The sequence below is a fragment of the Gavia stellata genome, chromosome 6 (genome assembly GCF_030936135.1).
Source record: "Gavia stellata isolate bGavSte3 chromosome 6, bGavSte3.hap2, whole genome shotgun sequence".
Taxonomy (NCBI): domain Eukaryota; kingdom Metazoa; phylum Chordata; class Aves; order Gaviiformes; family Gaviidae; genus Gavia; species Gavia stellata.
In genome coordinates, this window is record NC_082599.1 from 48,470,562 (window position 1) to 48,496,901 (window position 26,340).

General features: G+C 38.3%; 1 protein-coding gene across 1 annotated transcript; it reads right to left on the reverse strand.

Annotated features, from left to right (window-relative positions):
- Positions 1 to 1,459: 1,459 nt before the first annotated feature.
- On the reverse strand, positions 1,460 to 26,123 carry TOPBP1 (DNA topoisomerase II binding protein 1). Its single transcript, XM_009815488.2, has 27 exons — positions 25,958 to 26,123; positions 25,234 to 25,368; positions 24,516 to 24,659; positions 23,537 to 23,718; positions 23,201 to 23,394; positions 22,194 to 22,373; positions 20,990 to 21,159; positions 20,253 to 20,416; positions 19,579 to 19,826; positions 18,987 to 19,300; positions 18,014 to 18,186; positions 16,784 to 16,995; positions 15,218 to 15,510; positions 13,371 to 13,550; positions 12,202 to 12,311; positions 10,982 to 11,105; positions 10,452 to 10,601; positions 9,843 to 9,951; positions 9,019 to 9,211; positions 7,970 to 8,196; positions 6,744 to 6,907; positions 5,695 to 5,809; positions 4,998 to 5,161; positions 3,957 to 4,097; positions 2,700 to 2,789; positions 2,065 to 2,226; positions 1,460 to 1,693 (listed from the first exon to the last, which is right to left on the reverse strand). The coding sequence occupies exons 1-27, from the start codon at positions 26,036 to 26,038 to the stop codon at positions 1,550 to 1,552; spliced, it is 4,563 nt and encodes a 1,520-aa protein (XP_009813790.2). The 5' UTR covers positions 26,039 to 26,123; the 3' UTR covers positions 1,460 to 1,549.
- Between the last annotated feature and the right edge of the window lie 217 nt (positions 26,124 to 26,340).

The window sequence follows — 26,340 nt, forward strand, 5'->3', positions numbered from 1 at the left end:
GCAAAGTTAATTTAGAATGCGATTTAAGGCATTAACAGCAGCGTTATTTTCAGTATGTGGAACTGGAGCAAGTTGGAGGTGTTTGACATCCACAAATAGCAAAAAAAGCATCAAGCTGTTAAGCTCAAGAAAAGCAAAGCAGGTGATAAGACTGTAGTTGCTGCAACTCAACATAGCAATCTTGCTACAGCCTAAGCCCCCACTGTTAAGGGCACAGATTTTACTTTCTAAAAAGAATCAAATCCCTCACATTGGCATCTCCCAGTCCTTCCTGACAATTCCTTCAGGTCATCTCCACAGCGTGTTGCTGAGCTCACTGACAAAACATCCACTGCACTGAAGTAGGAAGCAGAAGCACAAAGCACAGCCTTACACATAAAGGCAAGCTCTCTTCCTACTCTCTCTCACCTGGAGACTCCCACAGCTCAGGGCCCTTGTCCTTCCCCCCAGCAGCAAGGGCTTAGTTCTCCCCAGCCTAGAGCAAGATTCTCCAGATTGCATCAGTCTTAGATGCTCGTGCCTCTTCCTTTCTTGTATCTACAACTGATACTGATGCAAAGACTTTCTATAAAACAGAGTATTCAGCAGCTAGAAAATAAAAGTAGAATATACCCCCTCTTCAAAACAATAAAGAGATACATTATAGAGACTTTATAGATGTTACATATATTTCCCCAGAAAACTCCACTGGTCCTGTGCAACTGGATGTTGTGCTTTTCTGTTCAAACAGGCTGCAGCAATTCTAGCTGCTTAAATACAGCTTTTCAGATTTTATAAGCACAAACACTTTCACCCAGACTAACACAGTGCAACTCACATACAGTAAGTTTAGTAAATGGAGACCCAGACCCTATAGTTACTAAAAGGTCAAACAGTTTGTCAAATATTGTGGTTGTCCAACTAAGAACATTTCCAGCTGCCGGAAACTAATGTCTTTGTTCTGCCTCTGGTTCCTGTCACAGACTCAAACAGGGAGCATGGTCAGACAAACTTCTCGTCCAACAAAGTTGGTTCTAAGTTTGCTAAACAAATTCATTAGCACTCAGAATGGCAGCACCTCAACAGCGCCTCTGTTTTATAGAAATAATTTATTACACCCTCTATTAGTACAAAAATGTACAAGCCAGTTCTTTTTGTCCAGTTTCCCTTTTCCCCTCCAGCAGAAAATACAAAAAGAGGAAAAATTCATGTAAAACCTAAGTCCATTACTGTGGGGAAATGGAACAGAATTCTTATCAGCTGGTATTTTCCTCACAACACACAGATAAAAGATGTGATAAGCATCTCACAAAGTATTTCTTAACTATTATTATACATTAGTGGGACAGTTACGACATTTTGGAGACAAGATATTGTTTGGATGAATTCTTGCCACATTTTTAGATGCTACTGGTAACCAAAGCAATCTTTCCCATGAGTATTACTGTAAAGTTATTTTAATCTCAGGACAAATTAGAAGTGAAACACAAAGTTTTTAATTTTTGTGGTGAGAATTACAAAAATATAAATATGAATTTTAAAATGTACAAATTTAAAACACGGAATTTGCTCAGTGTATTCTGGATCGCTTGACTCTGCTCATTTCTCCCAGTGCTTTTCTCTTCTGGGATACTCCAGTTCCAAGTCCTGTGTTATTCTGAAGGTAAGATTCAGCTTCCGGCAGGCAGTAAGACTCCATGGGGGGAGGTGGATCCTTCAATAGAGGAAGGAAAAAAAGAAAGAAAAAAAAAAAAAAAGTGGTTTAGCTCAAGAAGCTTCTGAGAAGAAAAACAGCTCATTAATTTTCTAAAATTGAAAATAACAAAATGAACACTGCACACCTACTTTTGCAAGCTCCCTACCCTGCAACAGATCCCACTGCCAGCACTAGAACAAGTCATGTTATAGCAATTAAAATTTGGGGGCACGGATTGAAATACTGAGCACAAGCACTTGTGGCCACAATTCCTGGCAAAGGAGGCACATGACAGGTAGAGCAGCAGTCCCTTTCAGAGGCTTCAGGTGCCCCATCCACCTGTGGGGTAGGTGAAGAGCACCCCTGAGAGCACCCTCAGGCATGCACACCTGGATGAGGTAATCAGCAATGTACTCTGGTTTCAGGCAGTTCACTCCCTGGGCTGCCGCCTCTGCTACATTAACCCTGGTGTCGTCCGGCTTCAGCTTACTGAAGTCAGCAAAGAGATGAGTTGCTTCTTTAAAGAGAGACACAGAATGACCAGAAAACACCTACAGATTAAAACATGACAGACAAAAATGAGTTTATTTTTGTGTTTCTTCCCCAAGACAAAATACAGTTCAGAACCTATAATTTCACTCATTAAATTAACTAGCAAACCAATGGGAAATAAAATACCATTTACAGCTGCATTCTGTACCACCACGTACCGTTCAAGAAGGGTGATCCTTCTCATCAGAGTAGGGCACAGAAATGCTATCCTCAGTTCCCACCAGCACTGAGCACTGCTGACTTGTGTGACCTCAGACAAGCTGCCCTGCCTGACCAACATGCAAAATGAAGATGACATAGCTTTCTCCTACCACCCTTTCACCATGTCTTAGCTATCCTGTGTAAGCAATTTTGTTGGTTAAGACCTTTTACTCACATGGAAAATGCCCAACGCAGAGTTTAACAGAAAGAAAAAAAATAATAAATAGAAACATATGTGTATTTAATTTTTTTTTTCCAAAAAACTACATACTTTTGCTCCTCCTGACTGAAGAAGGCGCCTGAACCCCGCTTCCTTGGTTTGATCAACATTGAGGATCACTTTCCAGCCACTGAAAGCTCCCTAGATAAAAAACTCTATTTAGTCAAAAGTACATTGTTACTAAAAAAGTACAAAAACTTAATAGATCTATAATTCGCCACTTTCATGAATATCCTTCAGATGAAGATTTGCTATCACCTAGTTTTGTCTTTAAGTGTAAACGGCAGAAAAAACCCCACAGAACATGCAACTATTGGGTCAACACCATAGTCAGGCACCTTGCCACCAAGCCCTATCACCTGCATAGCAAGAAGGGCAAACTGATCTATAAAAAGACCCTTGGCAATGAGTATTTTTTCCAGAACACCAGACACTCATTTACAGAAACACATCTTAAGAAAACCAGTTACTTGGAAACAACATTTTCTCCCCCCACCCCATGCACTACATTATCTACTCAGTTACAGTAACAGCACCTAGAGCCAACTGGTTGCCTCCTCCAAGCACTCACTCTGGTTTCCAAGTAGGCAAGGGGTACAGAGGATTTGTTACAAGCATTCATTTAAAAAGGCTATTGTAAAGTACATGCAAGTCAAGATTTATCCTGATGCGACTGAGACATCAGCAGTATTTCTACTTTTCAACGAAAACTGCAATGCCTGATTTGAGAGAGGAGTTAAAAGGCTTCGGGGAGCCCAATTCCCACTTTCAAAAATCTCACTGAAGGACTTACGGGACTTGTACTGTAAAAATCACGGAAGATGCTTTAGGAAGGGTGCAAACTGGTGCCATGTTTGAAGCACAACAGTATGCTCTCTGCTAGAGCTATAAAAACGCTGTCCAGAGAGCTGTATCTACCTATATGGCACAGCACAGGATTTGTAACTGTTACTGCCAGTACCAGTTGTCGTTTCCTAGGAAAGCTGAGTTAGGTTAGCTCCCCAATCAGAGATCCGAATTGTAAACATCACCTTCATGGCCCAGGCACATTTACATACGCAAGCAGCCTCATTCCAGCTTTGCAAAAAAATGAACAGTGGTTCAGGAGGACATTAAAGACTTTTAATACGCCAGCACTAAAAGTTTTTTTAAAACAAAATTACTTAACTAGAATATATCCAGCTAAGCCATTTTGTTCTCAACAACAAGGCAGATTACCTTTCCCTGTCAGTTACGTTTCTGAGTTTCTTGGTGACAATCCCTGTCCTGCCCACCCACGCTGTACAATTTACATGAGTATCTAAATACCTCAACAATACCAGTTTCTTGCCTCCCTTTATGAATTTTTTTCCTCCACCTCATGGCTGCGAGTGCTAGTTTCTTCTGGTTTACATTGATTCCAGGCAAGACATTCAGTATGGAATGACTTCCCCACTCGTAATCTTCTTCCTAGAACAATCATAAGCTTGAATTACAAAGCAGTCCTGACAACTTTACCAGCAGAAAAATAAATTAAAAAACCACACCAAAATGAAAAACCAAAAAAACCCCAGAATAAATCCCAACTCACTCTAGGTTTATATACCGATTTTATCTGGCCAAAACAGCTCTAGTTAAAATTAGAGATATGGCTCTTAATTGCACATAGGTGTCTAAATCAATTCATGTTTTCTGTGACATCAAGTCACATTGTAGCCAATCAGATTCCTCTTGCAATGGAATTCAACAGCAGGGCAAAGCAACTCCCTACTCTGGACACTATCGACTCTACATTTCTGCAGTGTCTTCCAAAACAATGAAAGTTGGTTTTGATACATAAAGATAGGAACCAGTCTACAGGCATTATTTTGAAGTTAGCATGGTCAATCTAAAAGAACTGCCAGACCCAGGAGAATTGTGAAATAATGGTTAGCGAGGGGAAGCGATGGAAGAGTGTGTTCAAAAATGTTTATGTATGTGGTTACAGAGTTGGATCACTTAAAACTATTATGTCCATTTATTGAAAGGATCAGGATTTAATTCCTGGTGTAACAAGATCCACAAATTTAGCTGATACCAATGAGAATCTACCAGAAGGTACTCAAGCTTTAATTTTCAGAAGCAACTATAAAATTATAGGTATTTTATTTGTTCTATACCAGGAGTTTGGTCCAGGACTAGTTTTCAGGAAAAGGTTTGCCAAAAATTTCTCAGACTTTGGATCCTCTAAAACTCCCAAGGCTCAGGCACCCCAAATTGCTAATTGCTTTTGAGAGGTTAAGTCCTTTCCTATTAGTGCATATTAGTGTAAAATAAAAAGAAATGAGAAAAGTTGCAACATACTAATTTCTCAATAATGAGGTCACATGCCTGAACAAAGCAGCCAGCTCCTCTACACGCCTCCAGGTAGGAACGATGAAGCACCCACTTTCCAGCTGCCATCGAAGCCAAGAATTTTTCATTTCGAAGAGGATGTCCCACAACAATGTGTGTGCAGCTTGGATCAAAGCACTGTTTCTCAAGTACTATGCCACCTTGGAAGCAAGGAATGAATTTGATTAAAAACATTTAAGGGTCATGCTGTACCACAGAAAGGATCAATTCTCGAAGTGAGAATTACTTGAATTCAGATAAAAATACACTTAACTCAAATTTATATTGAAAATATTATCATTGAAGTGACACAGGCAGAAGCTGGCAAGAAGGGAGGAGCAGTCAGGAAAGACTGGCTCTGATAAAAATAAAAGTGCCACTGTAACGCAAACAGGAATGAGAGAGACACCAGAGGATGGCAGTCCTGGGCACTCCCAACAGTAAAGAATGAGGCTGTTGTGGAGACAGCTAAAAGAAACTGCCAGAAGACAAAACCATTGCTGTGTTATGGCAAAGCTGATCACTCACATAATAATAATATATTCAAAGAATCACTCACAAGCACAGAAAGCCATAAATTTGAGACCTCGAATCTGATGAGTCATTAACAGAAGCCCTTTCTTTTCCCCAACGAGCCACAGCTGACCAGCTTACAGACACATACTATTCTTTGCATTTTACAAATATCTGGTACCTAATTCCTCAATCAGATGGCAGTAATCAAATCTTTCTTGAGGATTAAGAGAAGACAGCTGAAATTTACGGTGTTTTTCTGGTTCTTCATCAGCCTTCTCATCTTCTGTAACAGCCTGGAAATACAGTAACAGATTTTGAAAATATGACAGAAAGATTAGGTTGACAGCTGACTATTTCTCTGCCAAACATTCTGAGTTATTTTTATATTAAAGTTTTCTTTTAGCCAGGAAAAGCAGAACTAAACCTGTCCATCACTTGACAAAAGCTTGGATCTTATCAAATCAACATTAGGCTCCTGCTTAACATCCTCTTGGTTCCCCCTTTCTTGAGAGCACAACTGAACCAATCTGTCATAAGAACTAATCCTTCATTCACATCCACTGAATGCCAAGCTGAACACATGAAGAAATCATCATCCATCCATCACACTGCCTCATTCATTCAGACTTTCTATAACTTTGAGGGCCTTTATGCATCTCCACCACAGCCTGTTTACTAACATGGCACATAATACCTCTGAAGACACATAGCTGCTGAAAGTTTGAGCATCAAGCAACACGCTGTGGGCAAAAGACTAGGATCATTTTCCTAGCTCCTTCCAAGTTCACTATAAAATAGCAGAATTTTAAACCAGGTTTTTGGCAGAAAAATAATTTTCAGTTTGTACCTAAAAATAAATTCCAGATACCACCAAGGAAACAGAAGTCTAAACTTTTTTCCATGATCCCAATATGGCTGGAGGAGTTCCAAGTAATACACGTAGTAACTCTCCACTCCAAAACCCACCTCAGCATTCCAGCAGGAACTAACAGAACAGAAAGCTTTATTTGTTTGAACAAACAAGCTTTATTTATTTGAACAAACATTTCTTCAAAATCTCGAAGAAAGGAGGAAAAATAAATAGAACTGCACAGAAGTAACCCACTTCAAGATTTTAAATGCAGATATTCACCTATTTTATATTTACTGTCAAGTTCAAAAGTTCTTGAAGTGTCACTACGTCTCTCAGAACACAAATCATCACAAACATTTCTTCATATGACAAACCTTTTCTTTGGGCTGTGGTGCCACAGGAGGGTTAGCCAGTGGGAAAGCAATGCTGGGGGCCTGTGGAGTGGGGATCAAGTGATCTTTAATTGGTGTTTCAGGATCTCTACAGACAGGACTTTTTAGACCTTCAATCAAATCTCCATCCCCAGCCTCAGGAACAGCTGTGAAAGTAAAACGTTGTTGCATGACTTGTGTTTGGCTGAATATAATTATGGATAAATTTAAAAAAAAAAAAAGAAAAGAAGAAAAGAAAAAAAAGTAGCTATCCTAAAAGGACCAAACACAACTGCTGCTACAACATGCACAGTTATATTTCACCATTGCCTTTCTTAAAGATGCTCTTTCTTATACCACAAACTACCAGTTGCAATATTGCAGAAAAAAAGAAAAACCTCAAAATGGCCTAATTTCTTTGGCTAAATCACACTGATTCAGTTGAAACAAAAATCAATTGAATGCATTTAGCTAATTTTCTTCAGGTTTCCCTAGGACAGGGTCCGTTTTCAGGAAGACTGTTGCCACAAACAGAAACCCAGTAAGCAGATTGAGGGAAGGAGTTGGGGGCAGGAGGGAGGCAGTGGGGAGAGATAAATAAAGGATTCTGCTGTCTCTCAGGTGACAGGAATGGGAAGAAAGCAAAAACAGATGAAAAAACCTAATTATGTTGCTTCCATAGTCCTAGCAGTAGACTGAAGACTTCAAAAAGAACAGGGAAGATAAATACAGTATCTTCACTGAATCCTGACCCAAGCATGTTCATTGGTAGCTCTGACACATCTCTCTATCAGGCTCATGAGTATCTTCTTACTATATCTCCATTCTTCACCTATGAATATTTCCACTATAATTAAAAAGATTCTGCTACTGGTATTCCCATTTGAATTCCACTACACCTGCCTGAATTGTTCCCTGGAAACCAGCTGTGGTTCCAAATAAAAATTTGGAAGATTTCCTGAAGTTGATGCAGACTATTTTTAAGACAGGTGCTGCCTTGGTGTTTGACCACAAATGGCAAATGAATAGGAAAGCTTCTCTAAAAAACAGCAACATATAAAGGAGCTCAAAGATGTAAAATTTTTTTTTGGCATTCAAGACACGCCAACAATGCTTCTTTTTTTTTTTTTTTTTTTTAAGGAGAATTCAAACACTATGGTATTATAAAAGTACTAAAGATCAAATGGATGCTGTAGCAAAGAACAAGGATATTGTATTTCTGATTTTACCTATACCAGCAATCTCTGCATCAGCTAAAGATCCTTTGAAGGCAGACTCATCCATGTTCTTATTGATGTTACTCTGACCTTGCTCAGTGTACTGCGAAGGACTATTAGGCCACTGAAAGTTGCTGACAAGTCTTGCTCTCTCCTCCCTCGCAGTAGGGTCATCCCAGATGATCTGCTCACTCTGGGATGGCTCTGTGTTTATATCTGTGAGTGCCTGACGGGATTGCCTAAGGAAAAAAGCAGAGATACCTTAAATGTTCATTTGTTTTAGAGAAGACTACCATACTAGAAGGCAATGTGTTAACAATCACATCAACTCTAGCATCCAAGGGACCTCATTATTAGAAAGCATTGCTAGGAAAGGGGAAAATTTCAGTATAAAAGCAACTCTGGCAGCCTGACTTTGTGGACCTAAGCATCAGCATGGCTGAAAAAAAGGCAGCTAAAATATCAGTAGGACATGTTTTTATTATGTGTCATAAATTATTCAAAAAAATCAGTGTACTCCACTCTTTACTGAATCTCTTAATTTGCAAATAAACACCAAGCTAAAGGAATAATTTTAGAAGGTTTCCATTACTTTCTCACTGTAGCTCAGCATTGTTAGAGCTCAAATCCTATTCTCTGTTTACAGAGAAAAGAAAAAGGAGAAACAGTCACAGAGGTGCTTTGCAGGAATACCTACTACTTGTATATGACCTATGTACAGAAATAATGCAGCACTGTTTTCTTCAAAATCTGTAAGAATCCTAGCTAATCTGAACAGAAAAAAAATCAGTTGGCATAATTCAATTCAAAACTAGAAAGCAATCATACTTTTCTGTGATTTTTTGAAAAACAAAAAGATATCCAGTATAGATTAAGATAACATTCTGTTAGTCTCTAGTTATCTCTAGTTAAAGATTCTGAATTGCAAAAGAATCAACTTAAGTACATCAGTAGAGAAAGACGATATATCTGAAAACCCTGGAGACCTATTCATGTTTCAATGACTGTCTATGTATGCACAGGGAGGCCAGAATAAGATACTTTGAAACACAAATCAATACCTTAGAGCTTCCAAGACCCTACTGCGGCCATTTCGCACAGACCGTGTGCTATCAGGAGTGGCTGGAGAACCATCAAAACTGTTCCTTGAAAGGGACCCTCTTTGCCCTTGTGGTTTCACGAGCGATGTGGCAGACATGATCTCCTGCAGCTGCCGTTGGAAGTTCTCCCTCATTTCTAGCGCTTGGGTTAAAACTTAAGAGAAGAAACAAAACTCACAAGATCAAGACTGTTATGTTGTAATAAGTGAAAAGTAACTGAAATTCCAGTCAACTTCTCCCCCCCTCCTCCTCCCTAGGGATAAAGAAATATGTTAAGGGGGGTGGGGTGGGGTGGGGAGGATAATAAATTATCTGGGGAAGAAAACTACCTGGGGAAATTACGTACGTATGCCCTAAGACACCTATTCCTAGACACAAGCAAAAATATCCATTTGGCTCACTTCTGAATTTGCTCACATGATCTAACTTATATCCACAATTCTCCCATAACACATTTATTTACATAACAAAAAAGGTACACTCTAAAACAGTGATTTGTCATGTTAAAGACAAACTTCAGTGTTTTAAAAACCAATTAGAAACAGCAATTAAATAATTTGCAAAGGATAATCATGATTTTCTTCTGGGCTGTCACAGTCTTCACAACAGAGAGCAAAATCCTTCCCTCTCATCCAGCAACGATAAGAGCTAGCTGTACTTGACTGGTATATAAATATTGTACCTAAAGCTTCCAGATCTTAACATTCAGCACCTGAAACTGTAAAAGGCTTATATTGATAGTTTGATGTTCCACAACTATTTTGAAAACAGTGATTTACACTTACCTCCTTTGGCTTCACTTGTTATAATTTGTTCTTCCCCTGTAGTGACCGTTTCCTTTATTTGCTCAGTAGTTACATCATCTTCAGCATCATCTTCGTCTACTGGAATAATCTAAAAACAATGAAGACAAGTAGAATTCTCAAACACCAAAATTTTTGCTTTTTACCCATGTTCAACACTTGTGTAGATTCTGAAGATTACTAATCTTGCCTGAAAGTAATCTAACCTTTCTGCTACCACAATGACAATAAAACAGTGAACAGTAGCATCAATGACAACACCTATTCTGCAGTCTAAACGTCTACTAAGTAAGTTCACACCTTTCACCTCGTTACCTACAACAGAAGGCAAAGGCTGGACCTACGTAATTTCAAATTTGGAAAGCACTTCTAATCCTGAATGCCTGTGTTTCCCTCCATTGCCCTAGAAGAAGAATATTACAAATGCAGAAAAACCTTAAGGAACATCTGCGATAGCTACTATTAATTACTAGCTAAACCCGATTCTGGGCATCACTGAATAAGCATCAACATTATTTATGTTAATATAACAATGAAATTAACTGAATCCAAATCGCTTCATAGACCATGAATTGAAATCACACATTATACCTCCTTTTCCTCTGCTGGTTTTCCAGTTGATGGAAGTTTACTGGAGAAGGAGAGCCTGACATCTTGCACTGCACTGATGTCCAGGCTCATTTTGGGATTGTAAGTGTGAGGAAAGAGAGATTCAGGAAGCCGTTTATATTCTTGGGCACTCTGTAATAACATCAGTTAACATAAGAAAGATGAGAAACTGATTGAGAGAAAAGAAATTCCACATCTAAACTTTGGAAAACTATAATAAAAACACCACCAAAAGAAGTACTTTACGCAAGAGAAAAACATGTCTCTCATTCCGAGAAACATGTAGCAGAAATGTTCAATGGAAGATAATTTCTTTTCTCCTCATGGAGAACAAGGTAAAAAGTACACCAGTGAAAACTGATCGCTCACTTTAAAAATTCAAAGCAGTATGCAAAACATCATTTCCTATACATGTTCAGTATAAACGCAAACCGAAGATCAACTGCCATATAACTGGTTTTAAGCCTCCATTTCCCTTCACTTTTAACAAGGGAACAAAGCAAGCTCCATACCTCTAAAAGCCAGTGTTCTGAAACAATATGTATACCCCGTTCTTTAACGGATTTGTACTCCTTATTGTTGTCATTTTGTCCTCCCTTGTAGATGAAGTGTGTTACTGTTTCATCAAAGCACCATCTAGAAAAGAAAACGAAATACAACTTGAAGATATCATTTCCTCTCAAAGTATCAGAAATCCAGCTCAGAAATTTTCCTATCCCTTGTTCATGTTAAAATATTGTTTTGCCTATTTTGTTATGCCTAAATAAGCAATGAGCTCATTTTCTTTATCAAAAAGGACAGCATTCAGTTTCAGGATAGAACAAGTTTTGTGTCTTTTGAAAGCATTCCTGAAGTAAACAAAACTAAATCTGATAAACATATGGAAGAGGAGGGGTTTTGCTTTCGGTTTTTTGTTTTGTTTTTATTTAAGTAAATGGAGTTTCAAATCAGTTTCTGAAAAGAATGGGTGACCCAGGATGAGAGAGCTTTTTCTTTTGTTGACATATTGAGCTGCAAGTGCAATACTGATCCTTGAAGCTCAAAATAAACAAAATGCAGGATTCTAACATTTAAACTGATAAAAACCAGTATGTGCTATCATCTAATGCAAATACCTTCAGCATTTCTAAGCTACTACCAAACATAAGAGCAGCTTCCTCATTCCACACCATGAATGATAACACTTATTATAGAAGTCAGTAACAAAACATATAAATCAGATTTAATGGGAGCAGAATTCTGTCTTAAATCACAAACATTAGTTTGTGGTTTCTCTTTGCGACAACCTGTTTTTCCTAAGCTTTTCTAAGCACACTAACTTAGCCATGCTTACAATCTGTAAAATAACTAGTTTTGAGCCAGGGAGAAACACATACAAATTCAGATCAGATTCAAAATCTAAAATATAAAGCAAATTTTAAACTACCCAAAAGCTAAACATGTTTCATAGCTTTCTTCAAAAAAGAAGAGAATAAAAAAAAAAATTCTGCAATTTGAGAAGACTTCAGGACAAATAGTCTTTCCAAGACAGACTTCTCAAGAACACAGAGACTGCAGATGCGGTGAGGAAAGATGGCCTTATTTTGCAATAGAAATTGTTTAAGATGGTGAAATCTAATGTTTAGCTATAGCAAACGGTCATGTAGATAAAGCATATTAGAATGCCAAGACTAATATTTATTAGAAGTCACATCAGTGCAGAAGCTTAAAACTTGTTTTTATCAGTTGATACCTGTAGTCTGCCCCAAGAGAAGCTGCTACTGCGTTCAGTTCACTTTGCTTCTTACTAAGTTTTTTACTAACGCATATAACAACATCAGCTAGAGGCTTGGGCTCTTCTTCCTGTTCAAGCAGCAGGGAAAAAACAGGAAAGTCATGTTTGAAAGGTTTCTGTATCAATAACAAAAATACTTTAATATTTAGTGTAACATCTAGTAGAATACACGGTAACAACAAAACTAAGATAAACACATTTTCTCTGGTTTTGCTGCTCCCAAACTCCATGGTCAAAAACCAGCACTATTATCAATCCATGCACTAGGAATCCAAAGACAAAAGATTCCTCTCAGCCAGTCTCCCTGGAACATATTCTGCTCCTTCCATGGCAGACTGAGCACTTCCTGAACATTGAAATTAGGGAATTCTCAAACCTGATGTCATAGAAGTATTTCACTGTACAGGAGTGAAAAAAAAGTAAGAATAAGGAGTTTCAAGGTAAGAAGTGACAGCCTTCCCTTGCTGAAGGCCATTAGCTTTCTTGCCCCTCCTCTACAGTAAACAGCGTACTAACATGGCAAGCGATACATAAATGCTCCCTTTCCTCCTACTCCTTTTTCGGTTTTCTCTCACTAGGGTAGATTAGACTGAAGAGGCAAGATGACTACCAGAAAAGGTAACATAACATGTCTTTATAAGGGGGTAAGCAACTGATCACATCTTGTGTCTCCTAGTAAGCAGAAGAGCAGCACCTTACAGGGGAAGATAGGAAAAGAAGACACATGCATTTAAAAAGAACTCCTAACTTTAGACCAAATACAAAATATTTTATCCTGCTCATCTGGAGCCTGGGAATTTCTTAAGTATGATGAAATCCTCTCATCCCAATACTACAAAGTCTAAATTGGTACATATTTATATGCCATGTTACTTAGCAACTGCTTCATATTCAAGATAGTAGTACAGACAGCAGAAAAAGGTTTTAAAATTCTTTGCCTTCCAGGAGGAAACTCTTCTATCTTACCTTCCTTTAACTATCATTGAAGAATGCATAATCATATGGATTGCTACTCAAATAGATCACAAAGCACAATTCAGAAACTCCTTTGTAACTTAAATCACAAAAGATTCAGCATTTTCTTAATTAAGCCTATGCTCCAGAAACATAAAACCAAAATTTCCTACCGCTTCTGGCTGTGCAGTGGTCAACTGAGGGCTGGCGGTAAGAGCTACTGTATGCCTATGCCTTGTGCTGTTTGCCAGTGCCAATTTCAAGTTTCTGCCGATGACTTCAGAGAGAGGTGTGCTCAGTTTCCTGGTTTTTTGATTAGGACCTTCAGGAGTTTCCAAAGCTGCCAGAGCATCCTACCAAAAAAGAAGCAACTGGCTGACTTTCACGAACACATTACAAAATTCTCACTCAAATACAAGTTTCACAAATGTAGTCTGTAATAAGATTTCACACTCCTAAACCAGGACAGTGTACTACAGTAGCAGCTAGCAAGTGCAACTGTAGTACCACTGCACAAAAGCAGTGCAAGACAACCCCAATCTTAGACTCTGCATAAGCAAAACAGGAAGAAGACAGATTACCAATCTCTCCTTTCACTGCCATCAATGAATACTGACCTCAGTGGAGAAGCCAGTGGCCAAACCCAGGTATTCTTAATCGCAACCAATTACTTCAATTTACTAATACCTCCCCCCAACAAGAGTTGCATATGAGTATGTGATTCTATCTGCACCTTTAAAACACAAACTTTCCTACTGCCCTTTTTTAAAAAAGAAATTTTGGTCTAGAATATCCTGCTTTTGAAAATTATCATAGTGGTGAACTATTAGATTTGAAAAAGCAGAGTACCGACTGAATCACAGAATGGTTTGGGTTGGAAGGGACCTTAAAGATCACCTAGTTCCAACCTCCCTGCCATGGGCAGGGACACCTTCCGCTAGACCAGGTTGCTCAAAGCCCCGTACAACCTGGCCTTGAACACCTCCACAGAGGGGGCATCCATGACTTCTCTGGGCAACCTGTTCCAGTGTCTCACCACCCTCACAGTAAAGAATTTCTTCCTAATATCTAACCTAAATATACCCTCTTTCAGTTTAAAACAGTTACCCATCCTCCTATCACTACACTCCCTGATAAAAAGTCCCTCCCCACCTTTGCTGTAGGCCTCCTTTAAGTAGAGCAAGGCCACTATAAGGTCTCCCCAGACCCTTCTCTTCATGAAGCAAAAGTAATTAAAGAGAACACTGTTTTGTAATACATGTTTTGTTCTATTGCGGGCAGAGGGATTAAAAAAAACACAACAGAACAACCAACCCACAAATAACCTCCCAAAAAAACCCAAACCTTTGCAGGAATTCAGTGCATTCATCTTTCAGTTAAGGCCTGGAAAATGAAAAACAAACCTGAAGCCTTCCGAAGTACACTTGAGTCATTCAAGAACTATTCCAGCACAGATACTCCCTAAGTGTCAGGGGTTTCTTTGTTCTATTTTAAGACTAATAGCTTTTCTAGCCTCTTGTGGCCTTCAGAATGAGACAATGAATCCAAAACCCCAATGCATTTTTCAATTTGCAATAACAATTTTGTAATTGCTACAAAGCTATTACATGAAAACATCTCATTAAAGTAGCATTGCGTCAAAAAACAAGCAAACGCTTGTTCCCAAATATCTGGAGCAATTATAAGCCTTCTTGTTACATTTCTCAGTCTTTAGATGTAAAGAACACAAACTGTGTACTGTGTGAGGTGTAGAACACATGAGCATATGATGCAGTAAGTGTAAAGAAGCTTTCTTAAGGACATTATAGCATCTACTAGTCAAGAAATTTAGTCCACAGATCATTAACTAGAAATATATATAAGGAAACATAGCCAGTTTTCCTGGCTTTATTCAAAATGGAAAGTCTGTACGTTAACAGCATAAAAAGGAGTAAGCACAGGTTTCTGTGCTGTATTTAAGTTTATGTGCATCTTTAACGCTACTGGCTCTACAGACTAAAAAATTTGCGAAGATGATCACCTTTACATCAAAAGAAGGCTTGAACAACTTGTCTTTGGAAAGAAATTTTGACGGTGTATCAAGATGTAAAGACGGTTCTTTCTGTGGCAGCCCCCCTTGTGCAAGAGGGGTTGTCTTCTTCCCAGTATGATGAGAGATTACAGCTTGGAAAGCTTTACTCTGGAACCTGTTGATATCAAGAGGGGTCACAGCCGTTTTTTTTCCAGCTTCGAGGAGGTAAGTAGGTGGTTCTGAATCAGGAGATTTAACAGTTGCTGGTGTCTTGCTAAGCTGAGTAATGGAACTCTCCTTATCTTTAAAAAAGAAAACATAAGCAAGCAATCTGATTTTTCTTTTGAACACAGATCTCACGTACGCTTTTATTTAAACCACAACTGAAAGTTCATCTGACCTTCCTTTCCCTAAAAAAATAATTCCTATCCCCCCAATAAATGCTCTAAACTGATGATTATATTTTAAAAGCCACTATCTTCAGTGTCTCTTCCAGTTAACTACTTAGTTTGAATTACACTGTTACTGAGCTTGACCCAAAGTGTCTGAAAAAGAGCAAGAAACCCCTGGCCTGCTCACAGTATTTGCAGTTCCACACATACCTGTATAGCTCACATATGTCGTACAACTATCAAAATACAAATCCACACACAACAAATCCTTCCCTTTCAACATTAAAGGTAACTCCTCCTCCCTGACTCCTTACTTTCCATACAATGTAAAATTTCTTTCATATTCATGACTCTCAATCACACCTCTTTAGGTCACTATGTACACTTCCAGTCCCTTATGCCTTTGGATTAATAGGACCAAGATTTAGCCAGGAATAAGCCTTTAAAGCTTATCCACCATAAATGCTTCTAGATAAGTACGACTCATCTTTACAGCTCAAAAAGATTAGTACAAAAATTGCTTTTAGATTTTATTGCTCATTTCCCCTGTCCTCCCACTTCTTTTCCTTAAAAATGTAATCTACAGATAAGACGTGCCTATGCCAACAACATACCTTTTGTCCTCTGACTTAGTGACCCATATAATTAATTCACAAGGGCACTGGTAATACAGGTCTGCTAACATTCAGTATTAAATCACTGTAGTCTGCATCTTAATATGGAAGAAATATTGCCAAATAAAAGGTGTGAAATAACTGGAAAAGGAGCAGAAGCATCAGAAGATGAAGTAGGCATGAAGGACTGAACAGAGGGGCATCATGTCATTGCAGATCAACAAGTATGAAGTTCTAAGCTGGATCTATCATCAATTTCCATGCAATCTACAGAGCAGTATGTATGTCAGAAAGGACAAAGCTGAGACACGGAGCTTGATTTCCAACTGACTGATAACCACAAGACTCTACTAGCTCCAAGAGACTTGCAGCAAAACACACAGTATCATTTCTATAATCACAACTCAACACCAGGGAAAAAAAAATATGGAAAAAATACTTAAAAAAATATCCTTTAGTTCTAACACTTCGAAGGTGTTAGGAAAAAAAATTTCATCATACCTGCCCTCTTTATCCTGAACGAACAGTACAATGACACAATCATATTCCCTAACTTGCTAATAACCAACCTTCAGCCTCTGCATTTTCAACCAAGAACTTGCTTTCATCTGCTCTCTTTCCTGTCCTTGCAGACTGCAAAAGCCAAGCTACAGTGACTGCCGGCAAATTCCACTTCTTCGCAGCTTCATACTTGGAACCACACGGTTCTCTCACCACAAGATGGGTACTGGCAAACATTCCCTTTTTTGCATTTGCTTTTCGCACAAAGAATTCTTGGACTCTAAAATTAGATTAATAAAACATTCATTTAGTCATAAACAAAATTCATCTAGGGCACTTTTACACTATTACAAAATGCATTCAAGCAACGGAAGAAGCAGCAGTAAAATTATCTAAGGCCATCCACTTTGCACTTTACAGCCTAACCTACACCTATGAGGAAAAAAAAAAAAGTTAAACATTAATGTTTTGCTTCTATCAGTTTTGAAAACATAACATTTCTCAGACTCCAGAAGCCATCACATATCCCATTTCCAAATCATACACTGGGCCTAACATTATTCTGCAAGATTAATGGGACAGGCTGGATTCCTTTCTGGAGCCAACGAGCACGATTTCCAAACGAACAATAGTTTTCTTTATATTACAGTTTTTCTCTTATCATCAAGGACCAAATCTTCCAAGAAGATGGCAGGACTGAGAACTCACCGGCAAAGAATTTAGTTCAAACAGGCTACAAATCAGATCAAATGATACTCTAAGCTATACAATTTTGCCACTTCATGACTAAACATGTTTATCTTAATGTTTTTCAAAGATCCTGATGAACTGGGAGTAAATAACTCACCATCCCAGCTCCTAAGAAATGGTGCACTATGACTGGTTATGAGGCTGAACCAGACAGTACTGAAGAAGAGGAACAATGGTCCACTCCTGGACAACTGAAGAGCAACTCAGAAGGCCTGACATCTGAAAAACTTACTTTTTTTTTTTTTGCTCTGTTCTAGAGCAGAGCAAAAAGTTACTGAGACTCAGTCATTGGGAAATATGAGACTGAGAGTATTCTGGTAGAAATTAGCCTGTGTGAATACTGACTAAATTTCTCTGAAGGAGAGAAAAATAAAAGAACTGTATAGTAACATCTCATTGCTTCAGCACTAGATTTTATAAACGAACAAAATCCAAAAGAGCTTTAACTCTAATATTTGTTACTCCTGTAAAAGAAGAAATTAAATGCATAATGGATTTCATCACACTGACTGTCTAAGAACAAGAAGAAACGGTGACAGGAGACATACCTTGCTCCTAGCAGTCCTGCCAGATAAACCAGGGAGTCTCTCTCTGCACCAGTGAACTGGCTAAAAGAAAGAACACAATCTTCCAGAGGGGTAACTCCTTCCATTACTGGGACTGGTATGAAAAGTGGATTGGACTGGGGATCTAAAAGGAGCTGCTGTTCCACACACGTTATCTTAAAGAAGGTGAAAGAGAGAACAATGCAAATCAAGCCAAATAGCAACAAACCCAGCAATATTTCAGCAACTGTACGATAGCATTTATGGACTCAACAACAAGCAATCCTGCTTCCATCATTACATCTGAGACAAATTATTTCCCACTGAATCAGACAAACTCTTCTCTAGATCATTTTAATTTTGTCAGGTTTGACATACTGAGGCATTACTCAGAATTTTTCAGTTCCTACTCTTCAACCCTGAAAGCTACCTTAAAGGAGTTCAAGGCATGATCTGAGGGTCTGTATAGATTTACTTCACACCTAGTACTGAAAAATACTAACAGGAGTTAATCTACATCATGTGCCCGCTCTTGGCAAATATGGTTAATATTTTTTGACTCTGAGCTATAAAGCTGACTTACTGTTCTACCACAAGTGAAAAAGCTGTAAAAAGCATGAAACAAGAAAAAGTAAGTACAAAGATATCAAATGAAATCATTATTAGTCAACTAGCTCCTTCTACAATTCATTATTTAGAGAGAATGCTGTTAGACTCTCATATAAGAAGCCTTTGAGTCATGACAATGAAGTCCTATTTAACAAGCCTGTAGAAAATAAAATTAAACAGATAAAAGATACCTTACAGATGCAGAGGCTTTAGAGCACGATTTAATTTAGTACATTTCAGATGAAACGAGGCCAACCTCTCAGTATCTTTCTTATATTTAGCTCACCAGTAATTCTGCATTCTGACAAGACATATTTCTAATATAGACACCTGTTTACTCACGGAACTGAAAGTGTAACTCCCTTACCAGCCATGTATTTGTGACAACATCACCAACAGTCGGCTTCACCGTGCACCCCAATAAAGGTACCACAGCATAGTCTGCAATAATTCGGCTTTGCAGCGGCAGAATTTTCCCAGCATTCTCCTTTATAATATCTGCAACACAGGACTCATCCTCGTCACCAAAACCCAATAGAAGAAATCTCTTTCCGACAAATAAGCCTCCTTCAACCAATGCAGAAGAGTCTCCCAAAGAACCATTACAGACAGAAGACTGATTCTCTCCTTGGACAGTCAAGTGAGTAACATCATTGAAGGTACTGGATGTTAGTTTTTCAACTTCATCTGAAAGGAAAAAAAACCCTAGTAATTGCTTGACAAGAACATCAAAGACAACTCAAAAGAGTTTCACGAAGAAATGGCAGTATTCTGCTGTTTTCAGGCACATTTAAGTTAAAAACTGCTCTGTATAGGCCTGTTTAAATTTGATTTCCAAACCACAATACAGAAGTTAACATACTAGATGGGGCTAGCTTTTTAATAAGCAAATGCTGCAAAACTCAAATGCTAATTATGAGCAGTTAAACTTTCTATGGTGTGCTGAGCCTAAAACATACCTAATGTAGAATCATTATTTACATAGAGAGAGAGGAAGTCATCTTCAGCAGCTTTCTGGTGCTTTGTAACATTCACAGCTTCTCTCTTCAAGAGACTGTTATTTTTGGGAAGAACTGACTTCATTCCAGGTTGCTCCAAAATTGGGTTCTCTAACAGCTGGTAGTTTAGAGGGATATATTGCTCCACTGGATGTAGACAACCTTTACTAAACGACTCCAGCAACCATTTTGCTGTCACTACATGAGGCCTGTAAAATAAAGTGTTATACAAACAAGTTACAGCAGGTTTCAGAACTGTGATTCTTCTTTCCCACTCCGCAAATGCTAGTATATACACACACCTGAAGTTTGCAACTCCAATACTCAGCAAGCTTTGGGCACTTTACAAACATCAAGATTTTTTTTAATTCTTTCAGTCTGAGAACAGAGAATTTCATACTTATTTTAATAAGAATGCTTGTTTTCCTATTCACTGAGGTGACTCATGGCCACCCAAAGAACTACAGTATTCAAGAGCACACGAGGATGTACTTATGAATACTAGCTGTAAGTTTTCTCATTTAAGTCAAGAACTATTTAGGATTTTCAAATCAATATGTGTTTTCCTGTTTACAAGGTGGCGGGAGAAAGAAAACAAGGTGGAAGTAGACCTTCAGCAATATAGTTATCATAACCTGTGAGCTGTCTTGTCCAAAAAGTGTTTCAGCTCATCATTATTTTCCCCCAAAATGACATGGGTAACATCTTCATTAAGTTGATTAAATCGAACACCACCGCCACAATTAATAAGCCTTCTCATCTTGTCCAACTTCCTGCCACTGAAGCCACACAGATAGATCTAAAAAGAGAACAGAGCAACAAAAAAGGCTTTTAAAAAAAGAAAAAAAAAAGAAAAAAAGAAAAAAAGTAAAAAAGAAGAAAAAAATAAAGTAGGATATTTTGGTATAATTTGTTTTGACTGCTGTAGAACACAGAAACTAGTGGTGCAGCTTCTGAGAAGCAGCAAAGAAATTAAACATTTAGAATTGGATTAATTTACCTTTACAAATTAATCTAGCAAAACTTCAATATTTACTAATGGAATGAACCCCCAGCCAGTCATACAAACAAAAAAAGAAAAAAACCCGTCCAAAACCACACAACAATCCTAGAACCTATTCACTATAGCATTTAAATATATGTGTCTATAAATATGTGATTTTATATTTATACCATGTATTTAATACAATTATACACACACATACATACGTAGACACACACACAAGCTACAGCATGCGGACACAAAATAAATCTGGCATTTGCTACTGACCATGGAAACAACAATTTACTCAAGCAGCAATTGCCAGTGCTTTAACCTAGTTGCTTCCACAGGGTAAGCTGAACATTTCAAAGTATACATTGTTAAACATACTCGACACCCATCTAATAAATCTTCAGGGGCTTGAAAAGAACTTATATCCAGGTTTTCCAGCTCATCAGGAAGAGGATCCAGTCTGCTGCTCATAGCAGAACTACATGCGGTTTCATTAACACCACTCAAATTGATATTGGAAATGTGGCTGACGTCCGAAAGGGTATGATCTTTAAATAAAAACAAAATTAAAAAAAGATACATTAGTTTTGGCTCATCTCTCTCCGCTGCTTCACTAAACAAAATACAAAAGTGCCACATATGATTTTGTTGGGCTAGAAGACAATGTAAAGTCTAAGGAATAAAAAATACTAGGTTAAGTATAACCTTGGTTAAACCAAGGGTTTTATTTATGCACAGATTGAGCATGGTCTTACTAGCAAGAGTGCTTATGCACCTTCTGCTTATTCCCAAATGGATGTCATCTATGAGATAACCAATAAGACCTGTTTTCAAAGCTTTTATTCCAGTTTTGTGGCCATCTATTAGAAACGCTTTTAAAAATAGACAGACCTCTCTGTAGTAAAGAGAAATCAACATGAAGCTCAGTGATTTAAGAGGGTTACATGCAGTTTCCATAATACCTAACTTGAATTCCCAGTGCTCTGTTGGTAGTGCTAACCCAGTGCTCCTGTTCAGTCATTTCCTGAAGTAGTAGTCAGTAACAGGTGTTTGGAAAGACACATTTAAAGCTGGCTGTGTCTTTCATGCTACCATGTGTGTTTACAAAATGCTTTTAACTTTCCTTCTGTTAAAAGCATGGAATAAGTAAAAACAAATACATGAAGAAAAAAAATAGGAAAAAAAAATTTAAAAAATTTAAAAATCAGCATTTGTTTTCCCCCCCTAAGACTTCTGTAAGATTAAATTCATAACAGACACTTGTTTTAAACTACAAATGTATGAACAGTCATGCTTTTTTAGGACTTAGAGATATACACCATTGATTCTTAAGCAGAGAATCATAGGCCTAATTCAAGTTTACTTTTTAAACAACTATTCACATTTTAACCGTACACATGTTGGAATGTTCAATGTGTATAAAAGTAATCTGTTGTGTTTTAAGCATAAGCAGAATCAGAACCCAAACTGTCAAACTAGCATTGCAAAAGGAAGCAGCAGCTTACTAATTTGAAACAGTTCTTCCTCCTTTCTACAAATGTTTCCTACCTTACTTTAATATATTTTAAAAGGTGTTACTTACTATCAGGCTTGCTGGCATGATTCGTAGGTGTTGATGTACTGGGTGCATTACTCAGTTTTGATCCAGACTCTATTTTATATATTGTCTCATCCTGACAGAAGCCTTTCTCAATGCTGTCAGAAAACCACTGCACAGACACACAGTGCACGTTCCATTTTTTGGCACATTCATACTTCTGACCTTTCAAATGTAAACAAAATAAAAATCACAGGTTACAGAAAAGGCTAATGCTTCAAACAGTGATTGCTGAAAGATGGCCAGACATTAAGAAAATCTAAAAAGTCAAATAACTGATTACAATGTGTAAGTTGTGTTATTCTGGATTCATCTGATAAGCTGCTTATTTATTCTCTAAATAAAGTTAGAGCAAAAAACCTCACTGATGGCTAGCTCACAGGTACAGCACGACAGGGCACCAAAGCCAAAAAAAAAAAAAAAGGCTTTAAAGCTTTCAAGCACAGGAAAAAAAAAAAAAAGTTTAAAAAGTCCCAGGATATTTCCCCACAGGGAAAGGTAGGGAAATGCGGAAAAAAGAAAAGCCTACCCATTCTTCTCACAGTACAGCTACAATCCTTTCATCTTCCCCAGAGGAAAGAAAAGGAGCTTTCATTTTATCTTAGTAGGGAGTTCAGAAGGCACAAAGCATAGATCCGTTAAAAAACATTAGTCCACAATCCAGTTTCAATCAGCATATAAATTAATCCCTATCCAGCTCTCCCAAAAAACTTGTTTTTTTCTTTATTCTTCTATTCCTCTAGGATTCTCCCTTTTTCTTCCCTTAAATACAATCTAGGTCTCCAGTTTTTTTCCTCTTTAGTTCTCTTCCTCATGCCTTTAGAGCAAAGTAAGGGTGCCCTTTGTCACTCTTTCCATCAACAGTGATTCCCTAAACAACTCCCTAAGAGCAACACTGAAGCAAACACAGAGACAGTTCAAACTCTTATGCGTATGCATATTGACACTACTTCAACCCAAGAAGTGAAAATTAGATTTACTCTAAGTTCTACCTTTTGGGTCTTGAACTATGAGGTGAGTACATTCATTCATCTTCAGCTGCCCCGTGTATTGCCCACCATGTTCAGCAGTGAGGCGCTGGACTTCTTTCCTGTCTGAACTACTTAAGCCAGTCACGCAAATTGTACAGCCAAGGAACACAGGACAAGCGTAGTCTTCCATGTTAACATCAGTGTATCTCACTATGCTAAAGGAAGGAAAGAGAGAAAAAAGAAATAAAACATTTTTTTCTTCCAAGTAAAATCAACCAGAAAAAGAGAGCTGTCTGTACCACTGTAAGAATTACCAGTCCCCAAAACAAAACAAGTGTTGGTTTGGTTTTTTAATACCTTTGCTGAGACTTATCCCACAGTGTCTTAACCCAAGAGGGAAGCAAAATAGGCTTTTTCAGAGAAGCAGCTACTAAGTATTTCTTGCTGCCAACTTCTCCAGCTATAAGGTGAGTTACTGACACATTGAGGTCTCTGTACACACGTCCACCCATCATCTGCACATACTTATGGACTTCTTCCTGGGTGGGGAAAAAAAAAAAAATTATAGAAAATTACCAAGAAAAAAGAAAGAACCTACATCACGTTCACCTTAAAAACAAAAGGATTTCAATTGTTCATGGTTTCTCCTAAAAAACTGTTCAAAAATACAAAATGGATATATATGGAAGCCATAAAAACCATCAAATATAATTTCCATTTATGATAAGCTGAACATAATATGTACCCTTAATAAAAAGACTAGAATCATACGGTATGAGTAAAACTTTACGGATGGTTGACATTTTAGTTACTATAAATTAGAAAGAGATATCAGAATAAATAAAAAGTAAACTTCTAAGATAAACTATTTAAACCGTAGCCGACTGGGTATTAAATCTTTACCATGTAGTTTTGAGTAAACAGAAACAGAGCATGTTGTCTGTAGCATTAGAGCCACAGACAAACTAGCAAGGCAAGTGATCCATCTAATCAGTTAATAAAAATCCCTAAAACATGCATTTACTTCCATAGTAATACAGCTGAAATTTTATACGATTATATATGTATATGCTTATGTAATAGAGACATGTGCATGCGTAGATACACCATTACATACACATTTATATACTACACATACTTATAAGACTCCCTCTTTCTCCATACAACCCTCTGCATGAACTATACGTAGTCTACAAAACTATAGAAAGACTAGATATACCTAGACACAGGCACAGTTAGACTTTATATATAGCATGACTGCTGCCTTAATAATGAGCCATCTGAAGCAAATGTCAACGATAATCAGCTAAACAATCCATTTTGTACAATGCATTACCCTAACATCTTTTTCAAGGCTGGTACAGGATACTATTACATCGGCCATGGTCATATTGTACACAGGATACTCAGCTCTTGGGACACATCGCTGGGACTGCATACAGGTCAGGACTACCTGTGGTCCAACAATTCTACAACCAAGCTGTAATAAAATAACAGAAAAAAAAAAAAACTAAGAGAATTAGCAGAAGGTACACTGGTATAAGGAAGGCTTTCCTTGTCCCTGAATCCTGAGGAAGGCAGGGCCCTTGGTCTGTCCTCCCCATCCTCTAGCATCTACAGGTAGCTGACAGTTTTGTTTTTACTTTCAGCTGCAGATTTTCAGTACAATCCTTGTAGGTTTTCTGGCCTCAGTAAAAGCAGCAGATGCTATAGCTAACATGCCAGAGAATTCCAGCTAGCCTGTCTTTGTCTGCTGGACAATTCCTTGCAGGTCAAACAAAATCATGTTACTCAGGAGGTAAAAAAGTGTGAGAGCCAGCTTAGCAACTCCAGCAGAATCGGAACTGATCATACTATCTATTTTCCCATGTGCTTCAAAATAATCCTTATGCTTTGCTAGTCATCCTCCCTAAATACAGGATTTTAAAGATTTTATTGTGAACACTTCATACTGCTATGTTCAGTACAAAAAGAGAGAACATACAAAGTGTAAGTATGGACACGAGTAGTTCTAGAAAAGAAAGAATAAAGCTAGAAGTTGATGGTTAGCATACCTTTTTGAGATGATTGAAAACAACGCCTCTAAAAGGATCACAAATGTAAAGCGATTTATCATTTTCTTTTATATTGAGTGCTGTTTCTTCTTCAAGGATCTGAAGATGTTCTTCTGACTGAAATTCTTTTATAGACTGCAGGTAAACAGTGCATACAACAACATTTATTTAATTAACGAATCATGAATAGCCAATCCTGTGGAAAACCACACAAGTACATCTACTTGAAACAGCTCACAACAAAGCTACCATGCAGAGTATATCGGCAGAAGAAAGGGCTAAAATACCTCGTGGGTGTCCCCATCATTCCCCGAAGTCTTCACAATACTCAGACTTCCTCATACATTTGTCATACAAACTTTCAGGACCTGATCCTCTCACACAGTGCCTTTGGCTGCCACTAACCTCTCAAGGTGGAAAACAATCCACAGTGTCCTTCCTAAGTCTGCTTAGTGTTTACATGAGTGACCACCATCCAGACCTTCCAAGCTACATATCACTTCACTGAACGTCAATAGTTTTGAAATTATTTCTTGTTCAAGAAGTAATTTCTTCAACAAAATTGTTCTTGTTCAACAAACTTTATTAAACACTGAACACCTCTATTACAGAAATAGCTTCATTTCCAGATGTTTACATATAAGCTACACCTAAGTCAACCACAGAAATAATTCAATTAAATAATTCACCAAACTCACTGAGAAAGGTGATCAAACCTACTTACCTCAAGAGCTTTAAAAAAATACTCTGAGTTCCCAGAAGACTTTATGAATTTCACAAAAAATGGCTCCTTACTACCTTTCATCCTTTAACTGAGAAGCAAAACTCAGTAAGAGTCCTGACATTTTCGGCGTAGCCCGGAACCGCGCAGTGACGGGGCGCACCGCCCACCTCCAGGACCTGCGGAACCCCTCTCGTCCCTGTCCCCGCCGGCCCCGGGGCCTGCCCCAAGCCTCCCAGCCTCAGCGCCGACCTCAGCCCGAGAGGAGCGGGGGAAGGCAGAGGAGGCTGGGCCCACCGGGAGGCCCCTTCCCTACCGGGCCTCCTCCTCACCTCGGGGCCCTGCTGCCGCCCGACGCACCCACCGACCCCTGCCCCACAGCGGGT